This window comes from Phacochoerus africanus, chromosome 4 (assembly GCF_016906955.1).
Source record: "Phacochoerus africanus isolate WHEZ1 chromosome 4, ROS_Pafr_v1, whole genome shotgun sequence".
NCBI lineage: Eukaryota > Metazoa > Chordata > Mammalia > Artiodactyla > Suidae > Phacochoerus > Phacochoerus africanus.
The window spans coordinates 140,840,529-140,856,800 of NC_062547.1; the positions used below are offsets into that span (position 1 = coordinate 140,840,529).

The following is a 16,272-nucleotide window of genomic DNA, read 5'->3' on the forward strand; positions in this document are numbered from 1 at the left end:
TATGTTGGGAATTACACACATGACATGAAGGCATGAGGTTTTTATAGCACCAAAAAAATATCCCAAACGCCTACCCTCAGGTAGTGTGTCCGAATGACACACTTGCTCTGCCTCTTCCAGATCTGCACTCCGTCACCACCAGTTTCCTCTTGTCTTTGCTTACCTTCTGAGTTGCATTATCATGATGTTTATTTCCAATAACCCGTAAGCACCTTGTGCCTAGAAATCTTACTTATCATTCTCTCACCTCCTTTTCATACTAATGTCATTGTTCATTCATTCAGTAAGTAAATCGGAGGATCTGAAAGATTCTTCTCTACAGAATATAGACTAATGGGCAATGAGCATATTAAAAGAGGTGCAGCATCATGAGCCACCAAGAAATGGAAATCAAAACCACAGTGAGACAGCACTTCCTACCTACGGGGCTGGCTGTAATTTTTCTTAGAAAAAGGAAAAACAAGTATTGGTGAAGCTGTGAGGGAATTGGAACCCTCATACCTGCTGACGGGAAGGTAAATGGTTCAGTTGCTTTGGAAGACAGGCCATTCCTCAGAAAGTTTAACCACATGACCCAGCAGGTCCATTCCTACTTTGTACAAGAATCATGAAAAGGAACAAAACACGTGTGTCGTTGATAGCAGCAGCATTCACAACGGCCAAAAAGTAGAAGGAATTTGAATGTTTGTCCGTTGATGACTGAGTAAAGAAAACATGGTAAATCCATATAATGGCATATTGTAAATAAAAAGGAAGGTAATACTGATATATTCTATGGCATGTATGTACCTTGAGAACATTTTTGAAAAGCTAGTTCCAAAAATGCATATATTAGTATGATTCCGTTTATAGGAAAAGTCCAGAAGAGGTAAATCCATAAATTAGAAAATTAATTTAGTAGTTTAAGGGAAAATAGGGTTAAGGAATGTTAAGCAAAATAGGGAGTGACTGCTCATGGATATGGGGTTTCTTTTTGGAGTGACGGGAATGTTTTAAGATTGAGTATGGTGATGGTTACAAAACTGAATATACAAAAAGCCTTTGAAGGTGAATTGTATGATATATGAATTATGTCTCAATTTTTTTTCAAAATTGCTTTTTGGAGTTCCCTGTGGCACAGCAGGTTAAGGAATGGACACGTCACTGCAGGGTCACTGCAGCGACTCAGGTCACTACTGTGGCATGGGCTTGAGCCCTGGCCCTGGGTACTTTCACACACCATGGGTACAGCTACCCCCCCCCCCCCCAAAAAAAAAGAAAGAAGGAAAAATTACCTTTTTTTTTTTTGGTCTTTTTGTTGTTGTTGTTGTTGTTGCTATTTCTTGGGCCGCTCCCGCGCATATGGAGGTTCCCAGGCTAGGGGTCAAATCGGAGCTACTGCCACCGGCCTACGCCAGAGCCACAGCAACTCGGGATCCGAGCCGCGTCTGCAACCTACACCACAGCTCACGGCAACGCCAGATCGTTAACCCACTGAGCAAGGGCAGGGACCGAACCCGCAACCTCATGGTTCCTAGTCGGATTCGTTAACCACTGCACCACGACGGGAACTCCAGAAAAATTACTTTTAAACCAAATACATGTTACATTTTCTGTGAAGTTATATGTTATATGTCAAGTATACCTCAGAAGAATGCTTGAAATTGGAATGCAATCTATTTTTCACATACATACTTTGATAATGTACCAGGAACCTGAAATGCTAAATGTTTATCCCAGGATTAAGAATGGTGAATGAGTGGAACAAACGTAGATAACCCACAGTCAGAAAGTCATGGTGTGTATCTATAAGATAGAATCATGAAGTCATTGTTCGTAAAATACATTTAATGACGGAGAAGTATTTAAAAGAAATGGGATAAACCGTTTTATGGAGCATATAATTCTGTGTATTTTTTGACTTGCACACGTACATGTATATATGAAGAGGAAAAAGCCTAGAATAAATATATATATATTTATACATATACGTCAAAAATTATGAAGAGTTGCTATTACATAGTGGAAGTATGAGAGGTATTTTTGTTTGCTTTTGTCCGTCTTCCAGCTCATTACTGGGTTTCAGATGTATTACTTCTCCGTTCACATTGAAGGCCTATTGTTGAAAACTTCTCTGCTTCATCTTTGGAAACTCCTACAGTGGAACATGTACTATCACCTGTCCTGGCCTCTGAAATGCACACGGGGCAAAACTGTAGCCAGTCCGCAGGCCAGATTGTCTCACCTGTTTTATCCTCATGACTCTGAAAGAGTAAACGGTGAACTTTAATATCGTTGCAGGTTATCAATGCTGCATTGGCCTTAGCAGCAAAACCGCAGAGTAAACTGGCCCAGGAGAACATGGATCTTTTTAAAGAACAGTGGGAAAAACAAGTCCGAGTTCTCACGGATGCCGTTGATGACATTACTTCCATTGACGACTTCTTGGCGGTCTCAGGTAATGAGCTGGTTCCCCAGAGGAATCTGCGGGGATGTGCGTAATTAGTTTCGCCCAAGTTACACTAAGGGACAATGAAAACGCCCCCAAGTCTGGGCAGGTAAATTACCCTAGCAGTAATACTGTGCTGGTTTTTGTTTTAATTAAAAAACCAAAACAAAGCTACCACTGGCGCCTGAGCAGTGGGACATGGCACCGCACTTGTGTCCGTTGTGCTGGGTGTGACTTAGGAAGCTGGCTGGCAGAAGGTTTTCCCGCCTTGTGGAGTAAGACCTTGCGGCCGGGACCCATGCGACACCGTGGCCATCCGCTCCTCTTTCTGCTGCTGAGTTGAGCCAAGGCTCTGACCGTGTCCCGGTGGAGGCTGCGGCTCTTTGTTAGGAACCTGTGAGCTTAGAGAAGGGATTCCTGGCGTGGTCAGCTTTAGTCTCTTTTGCGAAGCTTTCCTCTTGGAAGCTCCTCTTTGTCGCTCCCTCAGAAATGACCATAGTTTCACTGCCTGCTTTCCGAAAGACTGTCTGCATGATGCACAGATAGAAAACAGAGAGGAAATATTTAAGTACCATTTAATTATGAACTTGCGAAAAATAAATCTGGGTAATTCACCTCACAAAAACAGTTGATTTCATTATATAAACATAAACTGGTAATGACATAGTAAATTGCATTCATATAGAAAATGTCTGTCAACTGCAATTCACTGTTTATCACACAGAGATAAACTTCAATCCCTCTCCTTAGAGTTGAGCAAATGTAAAATGCATTTAACAGGCCTCTGCTGCCCTTGGCGGCATCGCCTGTTCTCTGGAGTTGCCAGGCTTCCCGAGGCCGATGGCTGTGGGCAGAGTCAGCGGCTGGTACTTGTAGGGCTGAAACTACCTGTCACCCCAGGGAACCACAGTCTGGAACGTGGGGGATGTGAGTGGCAATGGGGCTTGAAACAGAAGCAGGGCTTAAGTACATGCAGAGCACAGTCCTCCAGCAGTGACCTATATAAGGTGACAGTGTCTTCTGCATACCGATGTCCCCGTCTCTGCTCACTCTCCTCGCCGGGATTGGAAGCCCAGGCTCTCCCTGAGGGAGTGGGGGGCCGTCAGTGCCTAAACTGCAAAACGAGGGGGTAAACCTTGCCACCGAAGGCTTGCCAACTTGCAGGTGCTGGTACTTTAAAACAAAAAAACCTATTTGCAAGCACATCTTTGCATGTGCCAAAAATGCAGCAATTGCTTTTTTGGGAAATCTTGGCCTTCTGTTGTTTTTCCCCATGAAATACTGAATTATTCTTTTTCATAGGTTTAGAGAAAAACATTCCACCTTCACAGCACACTTTTAAGCAAACAACAAATTCTGAAATCTAAATGCAAAGCCCCCCTCTGGAGATTGATATTACATTCCTAAACTTACTTAGCAAATAAGGCTTGGTCTCGAGGGATTTTCAGTCCTTCTTACAGCAAAATAAAATGTAATAGAATCAAATGTCCCTCATGCAGCATTCTTCAAATCAGAGAACAAAAGGGATTCTGCAGTAGCATTTAGTGGGATCCTGGCCATATCTTTAGGGTATATAACACAGAAGAATGGTGCAGAGAAATCAGATTCTTTAACAGATAGACTTTTGTCTGGTGAGTATGTTCAATTTTTATGCAAATGCGGGGAAGTGGAAGGGTTGACTTGATGGAAAGGGGTTTAGACAGTTTCTATTTAGCAAATAAAAACACAGAACAATCCTCTCAGTCAGAAAAGATTGGTGCTTTCAGAGCATCTGAATTTTGGAGCTCCACCCTAGTGGGTTCCGCTCATGTTTTGTCACAGACTTGCTGAGCAGTGTCACATCATTAAAGAATTAACAGGACACGATGCTTACTCATAATTCCTCTGATTTTGACGGTGAGCTTATTAGGGGCATAGAGTAAAGGGAAGGGATAAGCAGCTGCCTATGGAGAGTTCTGCTAGATGGATGGGTTCATTTTTCTTTTTAATTCAGACTCCTTTATACCCCCGTGCACTCAGCTCACCCACGGCAGCTTGAGCACTTTGCGTCTGGAGGACCAGAGCTGTCGCCCCATCTCACCTACAGTCTTTGAGTGGAATCCCACTTTTAACCAGGCATGCCCCCAGTCTTCAGCCCCTATTGTCCCTAGAGGTGCCTGGGGATTGAAGAACAGGGGTCACCTGCAGCAGCCGTGTACAGTCTACCCCAGCAGCCAAGATGTGCCTGCTGTGACATTTCCCGTCGCCTGTCAGCAAGGAGGGCGTGTTCCTGAGTAAGGGGGCTGCTGAGCAAAGTGCCCGGCACAGGATCTGGCTTAATGAGGTTGGGAGGCTTCATAAAATTTTTCCAAGGGAAAAGGGAGGAGGCCCGAGAGGACCCCCTGCCGCTCTGTCGCCATCGTTCCTGGATGTTTGGTCTCAGGTCCCAGAAGTTCCCTCGTGCTTCTAACAAGCTGTATCCTAAATTTGTGGCTCAAAAAATAATGATCTTCTCGTGTATAACCTTGTGAGGCCACTAAGACCCTGATGCCAGTGTTTGATGACGCTGCAGGGCAGGGGAACTCGAGTCACTGTGTATCAAGTGTGAGCCAGTAGAATAGAAAATAGAGAGGGACATGCAAGCCACCTCTCAGGAAGAGGGAGCTTGACTGCTTCTCCCCAGGCCCTTCTGTTCAGAATGTTGCCTTGTAAATCCTGGAGGTGGTTTAGGATGCAAGAGAGCTTTCAGCAAACCATGAATGTATTTATATGGACCGATTCCTTCAGGACAGTGGTTTGAAATTTATCAAAGTGATAAAGACTGTTTGAATTTCATTTGAATTGTATTTGATAAACAATTTCCACGGACACGCAGTTTACTTGCTCGTTCATTTACTCTGCTTTCAGGTGGAAGTGTTGATTCTCCGTCCCCCCCTTTTAAAGCTGCACTTGGTTGGTTAGAGTGCTTCTAATTGGATTAGTTACTTTCAAAAGCTCTGGGAAGAGTTCCCATCGTGGCTCAGTGGCTAATGAGTCCGACGAGGAACCATGAGGTTGCTGGTCTGATCCACGGCCTCGCTAGTTGGGTTAAGGATCCGGCGTTGGCTGTGAGCTGTGGTGTGGGTCGCAGACACGGCTTGGATCCCGAGTTGCTGTGGCTGTGGTGTAGGCCGTCGGCTACAGCTCCGATTCAACCCCTAGCCTGGGAACCTCCATATGCCATGAGCGCGGCCCTGAAAAGACAAAAAACAAAAACAAAACAAAAAGCCCTTGGAAACAAATAAGACAATGCACTAGATCCTTGGGGGCAGCACGTAAGAGTAGTAATTTGTACTCTTTCTCTTCATTAAGTGTCAGGTTCACCCAAGTAGTTTGGTCTGATGTAAATAAAAGGATTTTGTACCTAATTTTTATTCATGTGTTTAATCACAGAATATAAAAGTGAAGGTAAGGAAATAGTGGAGTGAGTTTGATTTCTAATGCCCATGCAACGCCCCCAGCTGTGTGACCTTGGGCAAGTCTCTCGGTACTTCTGGGCCTGGTTTCCACAGCAATTAATAGTGATTTTGGGAGTTCCCATCATGGCGCAGTGGTTAACGAATCCGACTAGGAACCATGAGGTTGTGGGTTCGGTCCCTGCCCTTGCTCAGTGGGTTAACGATCCAGCGTTGCCGTGAGCTGTGTGTAGGTCGCAGATGCGGCTCGGATCCTGCGTTGCTGTGGCTCTGGCGTAGGCCGGTGGCTACAGCTCCGATTCGACCCCTAGCCTGGGAACCTCCACATGCCGCGGGAGCGGCCCAAAGAAATAGCAAAAAGACCAAAAAAAAAAAAAAATAGTGATTTTTTTTTTTTTTTAATGGCTACTATAGGGTCAGTTAAACATCAGGCACTCAGCATCTGTCCATAACATTGAAGCAGATTTTCTCTATCAAGTATTATTATTATTTATTTATTTATTTTTGTCTTTTTGCCTTTTCTAGGGCTGCTCCTGCAGCCTATGAAGGTTCCCAGGCTAGGGGTTGAATCGGAGCTGTAGTTGCTGGCCTACACCACAGCCACAGCAACACGGGATCCGAGCCACATCTGCAACCTACACCACAGCTCACAGCAACGCCGGATCCGTAACCCACTGAGCAAGGTCTGGGATCAAACCCGCAACCTCATGGTTCCTAGTCGGATTCATTAACCACTGCGCCATGACGGAAACTCCAAGTATTAATATTTTTATCTCTCGTGTCTACATAAGGCTGCACCAATAAAGAAGCCCAGAGCAGAGGGAGTTCAGTAGAGCTCGTGGACTGAGGAATGAGTTTATGCAGGCTTTCTGGAGAAGGCCAGTTGGCTTGGTTCCTGGAGGGCAGTTAGGCCTCATACATCTCCTCATACATTTGTGCCTTTTGATTTAGTAATCCCATTGCTAGAAATTTCCCCAGGGGTGTGTACACAGATGTTTGCCAAAATGCCTGAATAAGAATATTCGCTTCAAGCAAACCGTCTAAGAGGAGGCTGGCTAAGAGGTTTGTGGCCCCTCCATCTCCTCAGTAGGTGACCATGTGGCTGCTGGATGGATGGGGTAGAGCCACGGAGACACTCCTAAAAAGGTGATCCTCGGTGCAGTTGTGCCCATAACATCCCCTGGAGTTAGACTGCTGTATGCGTGTGGTTTTAAACGATCAGAATTGCTAATGGGGTACAGATGGGTAGTGTCTTCATGGACCCATGCTGAGTTCGCTTGGAAATTCAGTTACAGCTAAAGGAACTTCTGGGTGGTGAGTGTGGGCGCCTCTGCCTCCCGTGTCTGCACATGCCTGGGGGGTGGGGGGGCCTCCCTTCTCCCTTAGGGCTCAAGGGCAGAGAGGGCGGGAGGGTAGAGGATGTTGTTTGAGGCAGCTTTCTGAAATAGAAGGCTTCCTTGGCTGGAGAATGGCAAGCCCTTCCCTGGGTTGGATTTACCTGGAAGAAAATGAATATGAAATCAAAATCTACATTGATTTTTTTAAAATCGTACTCGTTGAGACAAATCCTTGGTGGAAGTTTGGGCCACTTTGTTCAATGAACAAAAAAAAAGTTCTGCTTTCTTGCTTCTGCAATGTGCCTCCCTCCCCAAGTGTGGCAGTTCTGAGGCTGCTATGTCCGGAATCAGGGATAGGAACGAACGCTGGTTCCGGGTTCAGTCAGCAACATCTTGTCTGTTGATGCCTTTCCACCCCCTCTCTCATGCCCAGATACTGTGCTAAGATTTAGTAAAAGCAGCAGTTTTTAACCTTAGGCCTGGTATGGTAGGCATGCTCAGTACTAGTCTGTTTAGTTTAAATTAGTATGTGGAGAGTTTGTATATAAAAGTTATTTCTGGGAGTTCCTGTCATGATGCAGAGGAAACAAATCTGACTAGGAACCATGAGATTGCAGGTTTGAACCTCGGCCTTTCACTCAGTGGGTTAAGGATCCGGCGTTGCCATGAACTTGGGTGTAGGTCACAGATGCAGCTCGGATCCGGCGTGGCCATGGCTGTGGTGTAGGCCGGCAGCTGTAGCTCCCATTTGACCCCTCATCTGGGAACCTCCAAATGCTACAGGTTCAGCCCTAAAAAAGAGGCAAATAAGTAAATAAATAAGTTATTTCTGGAGTTCCTGTTGTAGCTCAGCGGAAACAAACCCAAGTAGTATCCATGAGGATACAGGTTCTACCCTGGCCTTTACTCAGTGGGTTAAGCATCCAGTGTGGCTGCCAGCTGCAACATAGGTTGCACATGTGGCTTGGATCTGGTGTTGCTGTGGCTGTAGCATAGGCAGCTGCTGTAGCTTCAACTCGACTCCTAGTCCAGGAATTTCCATATGCCGCAAGTGCCAAGAAAAAAAAAAGTTATTCCTATAGTTCCTGGGTGGTCCAGTGGGTTAAGGATCTGGCATTGTCACTGATGCAGATTAGATCCCTGGCCTGTGAATTTCGACTTGCCCCAGATGCAGCCAAAAAGAAAAAAAAAAGGATATTTGTGATAGATTCTAAATCCACGTATTCTTACAACTGGTTCACATATTCTCCTTAAAATTGTTTTATGTAAAAAGTTTAATACGTTTCCTCTTTCAATAATAGTGCCATGGTGTATAACTCTAGCAAGCCTCCTAATTTTTGAATGAATAGAAACTAAAATATGGTCTTCTTAGTTGTCTTGTGGCAATTCATTTTTTCCCTTGTGTAATAGAAATTCTTACAATATATTCTTCCAGGCTTTCCCTGGAAACTTTTTTTTTTTCTTTTTCTTTTTAGGGCTATACCTATGGCATATGAAAGTTCCTGGTCTAGGGTTTGAATCAGAGCTGCAGCTGCTGGCCTCTGCCACAGCAGTGCCAAATCCAAGGCACATCTGCAACCTGTGCCAGAGCTAGTGGCAACACCGGATCCTTGTCCCACTGAGCGAGGCCATGGATCAAACCCACATCTTCATGGATACTGTTCAGATTCTTAACCTGCTGAGCCACAATGGAAACTCCAAAGATGTTAATTTTGATTCTTCTTTTTTAAAATTTTTTATTTTTTTGGCTGGGCCCACAGCACACAGAAGTTCCCAGACCATGGGTTGAACCTGGGGCACAGCAGTGACAACATTCGATCTTTAAACACTGGGCCGCCAGGGAACTCCCATTTTTATTTATTTATTTCCCTCATTTTAGGGCCTCACCTGTGGCATATGGAAGCTTCCAGGCTAGGGGTCGAGTTGGAGTTGCAGCTGCTGGCCTACGCCACAGCCACAGTAACACGGGATCTGAAGCGTGTCTGCGACCTACACCACAGCTCACGGCAACGCCTAATCCTTAACCTGCTGAGCATGGCCAGGGGTCGAACCCACATCCTCACAGACACTATGTCAGGAAGACTTTTAAAGCAATTTTAGGTTCACAGCAAACTTCAGAGGGATGTAAAGAGATTTCCCATCTACATCCTGGCTCCACACAAGCACAGCCTCTGCCCACTACCAGCATCCCCCACCAGAGCAGCATGTGTGTTACAACTGACAAACCTCCATCCCCATGTCATTATCACCCCAAGTCCGCAATGAACTTTGCTCTTCATCCTTGGTGCTGTACATTTCACGGGTTTGGATAAATACATCCGTCATGAGAGTGTAATAGAGAGTAGTTTCCCTGCCCTAAAAATCCTCTGCTCCCTCCATCTCTGCACGCCTCCCCACCGCAGCCCCTGGCAACCCCTGATCTGTTTACTGTCTCCATAGCTTTGTCTTCTCCAGAATGTCATATAGCTGGAATCATAGAGTATATATGTAGCCTTTTCACACAGGCTTCTTTCGCTTAGTAATAAGGCATTTAAGCTTCCTCCATGTCATTTCATAGCTTGGTAGCACTTTTTTGTTGTTGTTGTTGCTGTTGCTGCTATTTCTTGGGCCACTCCCGCGGCATATGGAGGTTCCCAGGCTAGGGGTCGAATCGGAGCTGTAGCCACTGGCCTACGCCAGAGCCACAGCAACGCGGGATCCGAGCCGCGTCTGCAACCTACACCACAGCTCACGGCAACGCCGGATCCTTAACCCACTGAGCAAGGGCAGGGACCGAACCCGCAACCTCATGGTTCCTAGTCGGATTCGTTAACCACTGCGCCACGACGGGAACTCCGGTAGCACTTTTTTTTAAGTGCTGAACAATATTCCACCGTCTGGATATTCCACAGTTTTACAGGTTTTCATGTGGATGTAAGTTTTCAACTCCTTTGAATAAATGCCAGGGAGTGCAGCTGCTGGATCATATGTAAACGTGTGTTCAGGTTTATAGGTCTAAGTCCTTGCCCGAGGGTCTCCTGGAACCTACAACGTGGAGGCCCTCATTGCCAGAGCTTTCAGGAGAGCTTGGAGCCCAAAGGCAGGGCATCGAGGTGGTGCTCTTCTTTGCTAGATCCACTAAATCCCCCTTGCTTCCGGGCCCCTTCAGATGAGAGGACATAGCATCATGACCGCTCTCTGGTTTGGGGTCTCTCAAGAGGTTAAGTTTATTGTTATCGCCCTTCCGACACTGTCATATATAATTTGACTGAGTGTGTCAGCAGAGGCTCTGAAGGAAGGGTAATGGCTTTTGGAGGGTTTTACATCAGGAGCCTGTCCTGGAGGATGACATGCCAAAGCCTGGGGTAATCAGGGGTGGCAAAGAAATGATGAGACGTGTTTGGTTTTTTTTTTTTTCCCCCTGTATTTTTAGGGCCCCACCCACAGCCTATGGAAGTTCCTAGGCTAGGGGTTGAATCGGAGCTGTTACCGCTGGCCATGGCGGCAGCTTGTGGCACTGCCAGATCCTTAACCCACTGAGTGAGGCCAGGGATTGAACCTTCATCCTCATGGATCCTAGGCAGGGTCCTAACCCACTGAGCCACAACAGGAAGTCCCAGATGCGTTTCTTTTTTTGTATTTTTAAAGTGATTTTTATTTTTTCCCTTATAGTTGGTTTACAACGTTTTGTCAATTTTCTACTGCACAGCACAGTGACCAAGTCACACATACATGCATACATTCTTTTTCTCACATTATCATGCCCCATCATAAGTGACTAGACATAGTTCCCAGTGCCACACAGCAGGGTCTCATTACTTATCCATTCCAAATGCAATAGTTTGCATCTATTAACCCCAGACTCCCTGTCCATCCCACTCCCTCCCCTTCCCCCTTGGCAACCAGAAGTATGTTCTCCATGTCCATGAGTTTATTTTTTTTCTATAGGTGGGTTCATTTGTGCCATATATTAGATTCCAGATGTAAGTGATATCATATGGTATTTGTCTTTCTGACGTACTTCACTTAGTGTGAGAGTCTCTGGTTCCATCCATGTTGCTGCAAATGGCATTATTTTGTTCTTTTTACGGCTGAGTAGTATTCCATTGTGTATATGTGCCACATCTTCTTAATCCAGTCATCTGTTGATTCCGTGTCTTGGCTGTTGTGAATAGTGCTGCAGTGAACATAGGGGTGCATGTATCTTTCTCAAGGCAAGTTTTGTCTGGATATATGCCCAGGAGTGGGATGGCTGGGTCATATGGTGGTTCTATAGTTAGTTTTCTGAGGTACCTCCATACTGTTCTCCATCGTGGTTGTACCAATTTACATTCCCACCACCAGTGCAGGAGGGTTCCCTTTTCTCCACATTCTCTCCAGCATTTGTTATTTGTGGACTTACTAATGATGGCCATTCTGACTGGTGTGTGGTGGTACCTTGTAGTTTTGATTTGCATTTCTCTGATAATCAGTGATGTTGGGCATTTTTTCATGTGCTTGTTGGCCACCAGATGTGTTTCTTAAACAGATTCCATTGCCGTGTTTGTTCTGGTGCTTCACTCGTTGTGCCAGGTACTCTTTGGGTTTAAGGACATGGGTGTGTTTAATAGACACTGCTTCTCCGAGTTCTTATGTCTGGAAGAAAGTGCCTTTCCAGGCAGCAAGGCAATGGCCACCCACTGTCCCCACGGAGCCTGGGCAGCCCTGTCACCCAGGTTGTCTGCTGGGCTGAGAGCATTGCCTGCCCATTCGGGGTTGGCCCTACAGATAGATGGACCTCGTCCATTTGAACGGCTGTGTAGGCTGTAATTTATTACCCACTCTGCTCTTAGACATTTTGGTGGCTTCCACTTTGGTATTTTAGATGAGGTTGAAGCACACTCCTCCTCTGGGGTTCCTAGTACTCTTACACTCGTGAGATTCTGAACTCACGAGTGTAAGGTGACCGTCTGAGTTACATTTCCTCTCAAGCTTTTTGCTTTGAGGAAAGAGAGTTTTGTTGTGAGCCGCAATGGGAAGTCCGAGGAAAGTAGTCTAGATGCATCCTGCAGATGCAGTTCTGTGACTGGTGGGAGCCACTTGCCAGCTGAACAGGGTTCAAGGGTCTCTTCAAATGTCACAGCAGACCCACCTGCATCCCTTGAGTGGGTTACCGAGTATTTTTGCCTCAGATGGGCTCCCTCCGCGCCTTGCAGAAGAGGCCTCAGCCTGCTGTCCAGGACTGCCTGCTGTTCAAGAGCAGTCCTGGCATCTGGGTAGCTTCTCTGAGTCCCGTTGGCATCTGCCAGAGGGAGGGGCAGGGGACTGGGAGAGGCAGGCCTTACAGTGAACCTTTTCTTCTGATGTAGACTTTGGGATAAAATCGGTGAGATTATTTAAGAGAAAGGGAAGTTAGTAAGGGTGCCGTCACCTGAATTTTCTGCCAGGCGTACAGAACAACTGTGCCTTGAAGACGGACGCCTCTGTCTCTCTCTCTTCAATCTGGAATGAAGATTGTTATTCTTGGAGGTTAAAATACAGGTCGAGTGTCTGTGGGACAGTTAGCCCCCAGTTAACCGGTCACTTGAGTGAAATGACGCACGTCAAGTTCCTGGCACTGTAGCCGGCGCCAAGTGAGCACTCTGAGTGATAGATGCCACCTTCCACTTGTCCCCTTCCAGCCTCCTCCCTCATTTGGCGTTTTGGTTTGTTCCTCAGAGAATCACATCTTGGAAGACGTGAACAAGTGCGTCATCGCTCTCCAGGAGAAAGACGTGGATGGGCTGGACCGCACAGCTGGCGCCATTCGCGGCCGGGCCGCCCGCGTCATTCACGTAGTCACCTCGGAGATGGACAACTATGAGCCAGGGGTCTACACAGAGAAGGTGCTGGAAGCCACCAAGCTGCTCTCCAACACAGGTGCGGGGTCTCCCTCCTGTACCCCTGCTCCCGACACACAGTGCCCAGCGGCCAGGCCCCCTGCCCGGCCAGGCCCCGGGACCGGCGAGTCGGAGCCCAGGACTCAGCTCGGGCTCGGGGCGAGATTCTGAACTCACGAGTGTAAGGTGACCATCTGAGTTACATTTCCTCTCAGTGAACCCACTAACTGAAGGAGGGGGCAGGCCAGCGAGGCCTCCAGTTCACCCCGGTTTAAGTTCTCTGCCATCGAAATCCTGCACTCACCGAATCTAGCAGAGGCAAGATGACTTGAGTGTGTGCAAAAGGCGGCGTTTAATGTACGGGCGCCGTAAACCCTTCGTGCGCAGGTAGAAGCGGGGCTCCTCCCAAGCCCCGCCTTGCTCTGTCTGACTGAGGGCTTTCGGGGGGCTCTAGAATGATGACGTCTGCGGGGCCGGCCGACCCGCCGCGCTCTCTTCTTCTCTGCAGTCATGCCACGTTTTACCGAGCAAGTCGAAGCGGCCGTGGAAGCCCTCAGCTCGGACCCGGCCCAGCCCATGGATGAGAACGAGTTCATCGACGCCTCGCGCCTGGTGTACGATGGCATCCGCGACATCAGGAAAGCGGTGCTGATGATCAGGGTGAGTGGCTGCGTGTCGGGTGTCCTCACAGCCTCCTCTCGCCTGCCAGACTCGAGCAGTGCATCATTCGGGAGCTCGGCAGATGCGGGGGCAGTGTACTAAAACCATGAACCTGAAAGCTGTTAGGAGGAGATATACTTAATTACCTTGTCTAAAGTGACTCTTTGTGGCAAGTTAGCGTCCAACCTTGGGCTGAGAAGGGATGCCAGTTAAGAGTTGGCCTTGATAATTTCCTTGAGGGCAAACACTCACCACACATATGAGGCCTCTGAGTTGGAGGGAAATTAAGAGAAAATCAAGTCTCTTCAGCTCATGCCGAGAAGGGAATGTTTCCTTGACGTGGGTCGAAGGTGTTCCTGGCATGAAACACCCCACTGTCTGTCCACAGGGGGTGGCGGGCAGCAGGTTAGACCCGTGGGGGTTGAGGGCAGGGCGGAGGGGCTGTGCTGGCCCCTGGCGATGCTCGTGGCTCAGGGCCCGGGGGGGGGCGCCCTCTCACCAGAGCTGGACGGAACTGCGGCTGCCCTGGGACAGCAGCATTCTCACCGTCTGAGGGTAAGTCCAGAGCCCCCCTCGGGGGCGGCATGAACAAAGGGGTTTGGAGAAGCCACCGGTGCCTCTGTCGTCATCCCCAGCCCACTGGGCTGGGACTCGCCGCTGCCCTTCTGTTGCACTTGGTCCCTCTCGTACTTTTGAGCGAGCGTGTTGCCCTGGAAGCTGAGGGCCAGGCCTGTGCAGAGCTCTCGCGGGTCACCTGGATGTGCCCCAGGCCCGGGCCAGCTGCGTTCGCTGCAGAGCCGGCAGCCGGAGTGCAGCGCCACTTGCTCCTCCGTGCTGCCCATCTGGTCCGGCGGGGCCAGATCCCCTCATCCCTTCGTGGGTTTGCTCTTCACCCCTCCCGTGGCGGGCAGGGTTTCTGCCCTGCTGCTCACCCCCGCTCTGGAAACTCCCGGGCCCGACCGCCCTCCTTTTGGGGTTAGGACCAAAGAGAAAGGCCCAGGACTGCCTGGTTGGCCGCAGGCTGTTGCGTCAGGTCCAGGGCACCCGGAGGGGCTGGGGTGGGGGAGCCTTGAGGTTTCCCCATCTCTGCTGCTGCGAGGCCGGCCTGGCAGGGGGTGAGAGGTTAGATCCAGGGGCCAGTTCTCAGCGGAGGAGTGGCAAGTGCCAGTGGGAGGAAGACACAGCGCTGTCTCCCCGAGTTCTTCGCAGGCTGTAGACACGGAGAGAACAGAGGCAACAGGAATGGTCACGAGGAGGTGTTGGCTGCCTGAAGTTAGCGCCTTTGGGGGCTCAGAGCTGGCTCCGCGCAGCCCCGGGCCCCATTCTGGGGAAGCAGGTCGGCTTGTGGGGAGCCTCACCCTGTGACTCTGAGTGGTTCGCAGCTCGCTGAGGCTCAGCTGATGGTGTCGATGGTTTTAGGGGCTGAAACGGAGGTGGCGGGTTCCTCTCAGGGCCTGGCATGTAGAAGCTTTTTCTTGCGTTCTCAGTGCTGTGCTGGAGCATGAGGACCGCAGAGGCCCCGGCCAGCCTGGCGAGATAGAAGCTGGGAGGGCCCGGAGCAAGGACAAGGCTGGTCGGCAGCGTCCCAGGTCAGGTCTCCCTCGCTGTCCTGGTTAATTCAGGAATCCTCCTTCCAGCCCCAGGGCTCCCAGTGTCCCCAGGTCCGGGCCTGACCTCAACCTCCCCTGCCTGGTCTGGGCTGGTCCTTGTCACCGCCGGTACCTACATCCTCCCCGTGTCTGTCAGGATGCCCCCGGGTCGCCTCCCTCCCTCCCTCTCTCCCTCCGGCACTGTGCATGCCGCATCCTCGGCGTCATCCCAGTGTGCCGTGGGTTGGTCCTCCCCACTTGCACCCCTCTCTCTGCCCCTCAAGTCCTGGCCTCAGGCCTTTTCAGCTCGCAGGCTGTGGTTCATCCGTGGTCTCTCCTCTGACCCCTTACTTCCTCTTACTTGCCATGCAAAATGCAGCCCTCATGAGGCCTGGCGCACACAAGTGTAGCTATCCTGAGTGGGGCTGCTGCACCCGGCACTGCCAGGGGGCCCTGGGTGCCCAAGGCCGCGGCCTGCTGGCACTTGCCCACCTGTGCCCCAGCCTCCCTGGCCAGCTGTGGGGCCATCTCACTAGGGCTGCTGAGCAGTGTGCACATCTGCTCCTGCCCTCCTCCCCTCGCCATGGATGTCCCCGTGCTGGCAGCGGCCATCCTCAGCCCATTTCCTCCAGCCCCTTCCTCCGGGGCGCGCACACCCATGGGCGCGCGCGCGCACACACACACACAAACACACACACCACCATTTCTGCGACTGTGAGAAACCTGGCCACCCTCCTGCTGTCTCTTTGCCGGGGCCCCTCGTCACTTGTCGTCTCAGCATCTGACTGTGCTCGTTCCCTTGGTGCATAAAGGCGGGAGAGACCAGCAAGCGGTCGACTCTGCTGTGCCCCTGGTTCACCTGCCACCCTGCCCGCTCTCCCCCGCCCACCCCGCTTCACGCACCAGACCAAGCTCCTGTCTCGCCACCCAGGCTGCTCATAGCACCTGCTGGCAGCTCTGTCTTCCACTTGCTCAGCCCCAACCTTG

At 49.5% G+C, this 16,272-nt stretch overlaps 1 protein-coding gene across 2 annotated transcripts in view; it reads left to right on the forward strand.

Annotated features, from left to right (window-relative positions):
* CTNNA1 (catenin alpha 1) overlaps positions 1-16,272 on the forward strand; it is a 187,816-nt gene that overhangs the window by 164,680 nt on the left and 6,864 nt on the right. For both annotated transcript variants that reach the window (XM_047778741.1, XM_047778742.1), the window contains 3 exons: positions 2,281-2,437; positions 12,876-13,076; positions 13,545-13,696. In XM_047778741.1, coding sequence (XP_047634697.1) covers positions 2,281-2,437; positions 12,876-13,076; positions 13,545-13,696 — 510 coding nt within the window. The remainder of the gene's footprint in view (positions 1-2,280; positions 2,438-12,875; positions 13,077-13,544; positions 13,697-16,272) is intronic.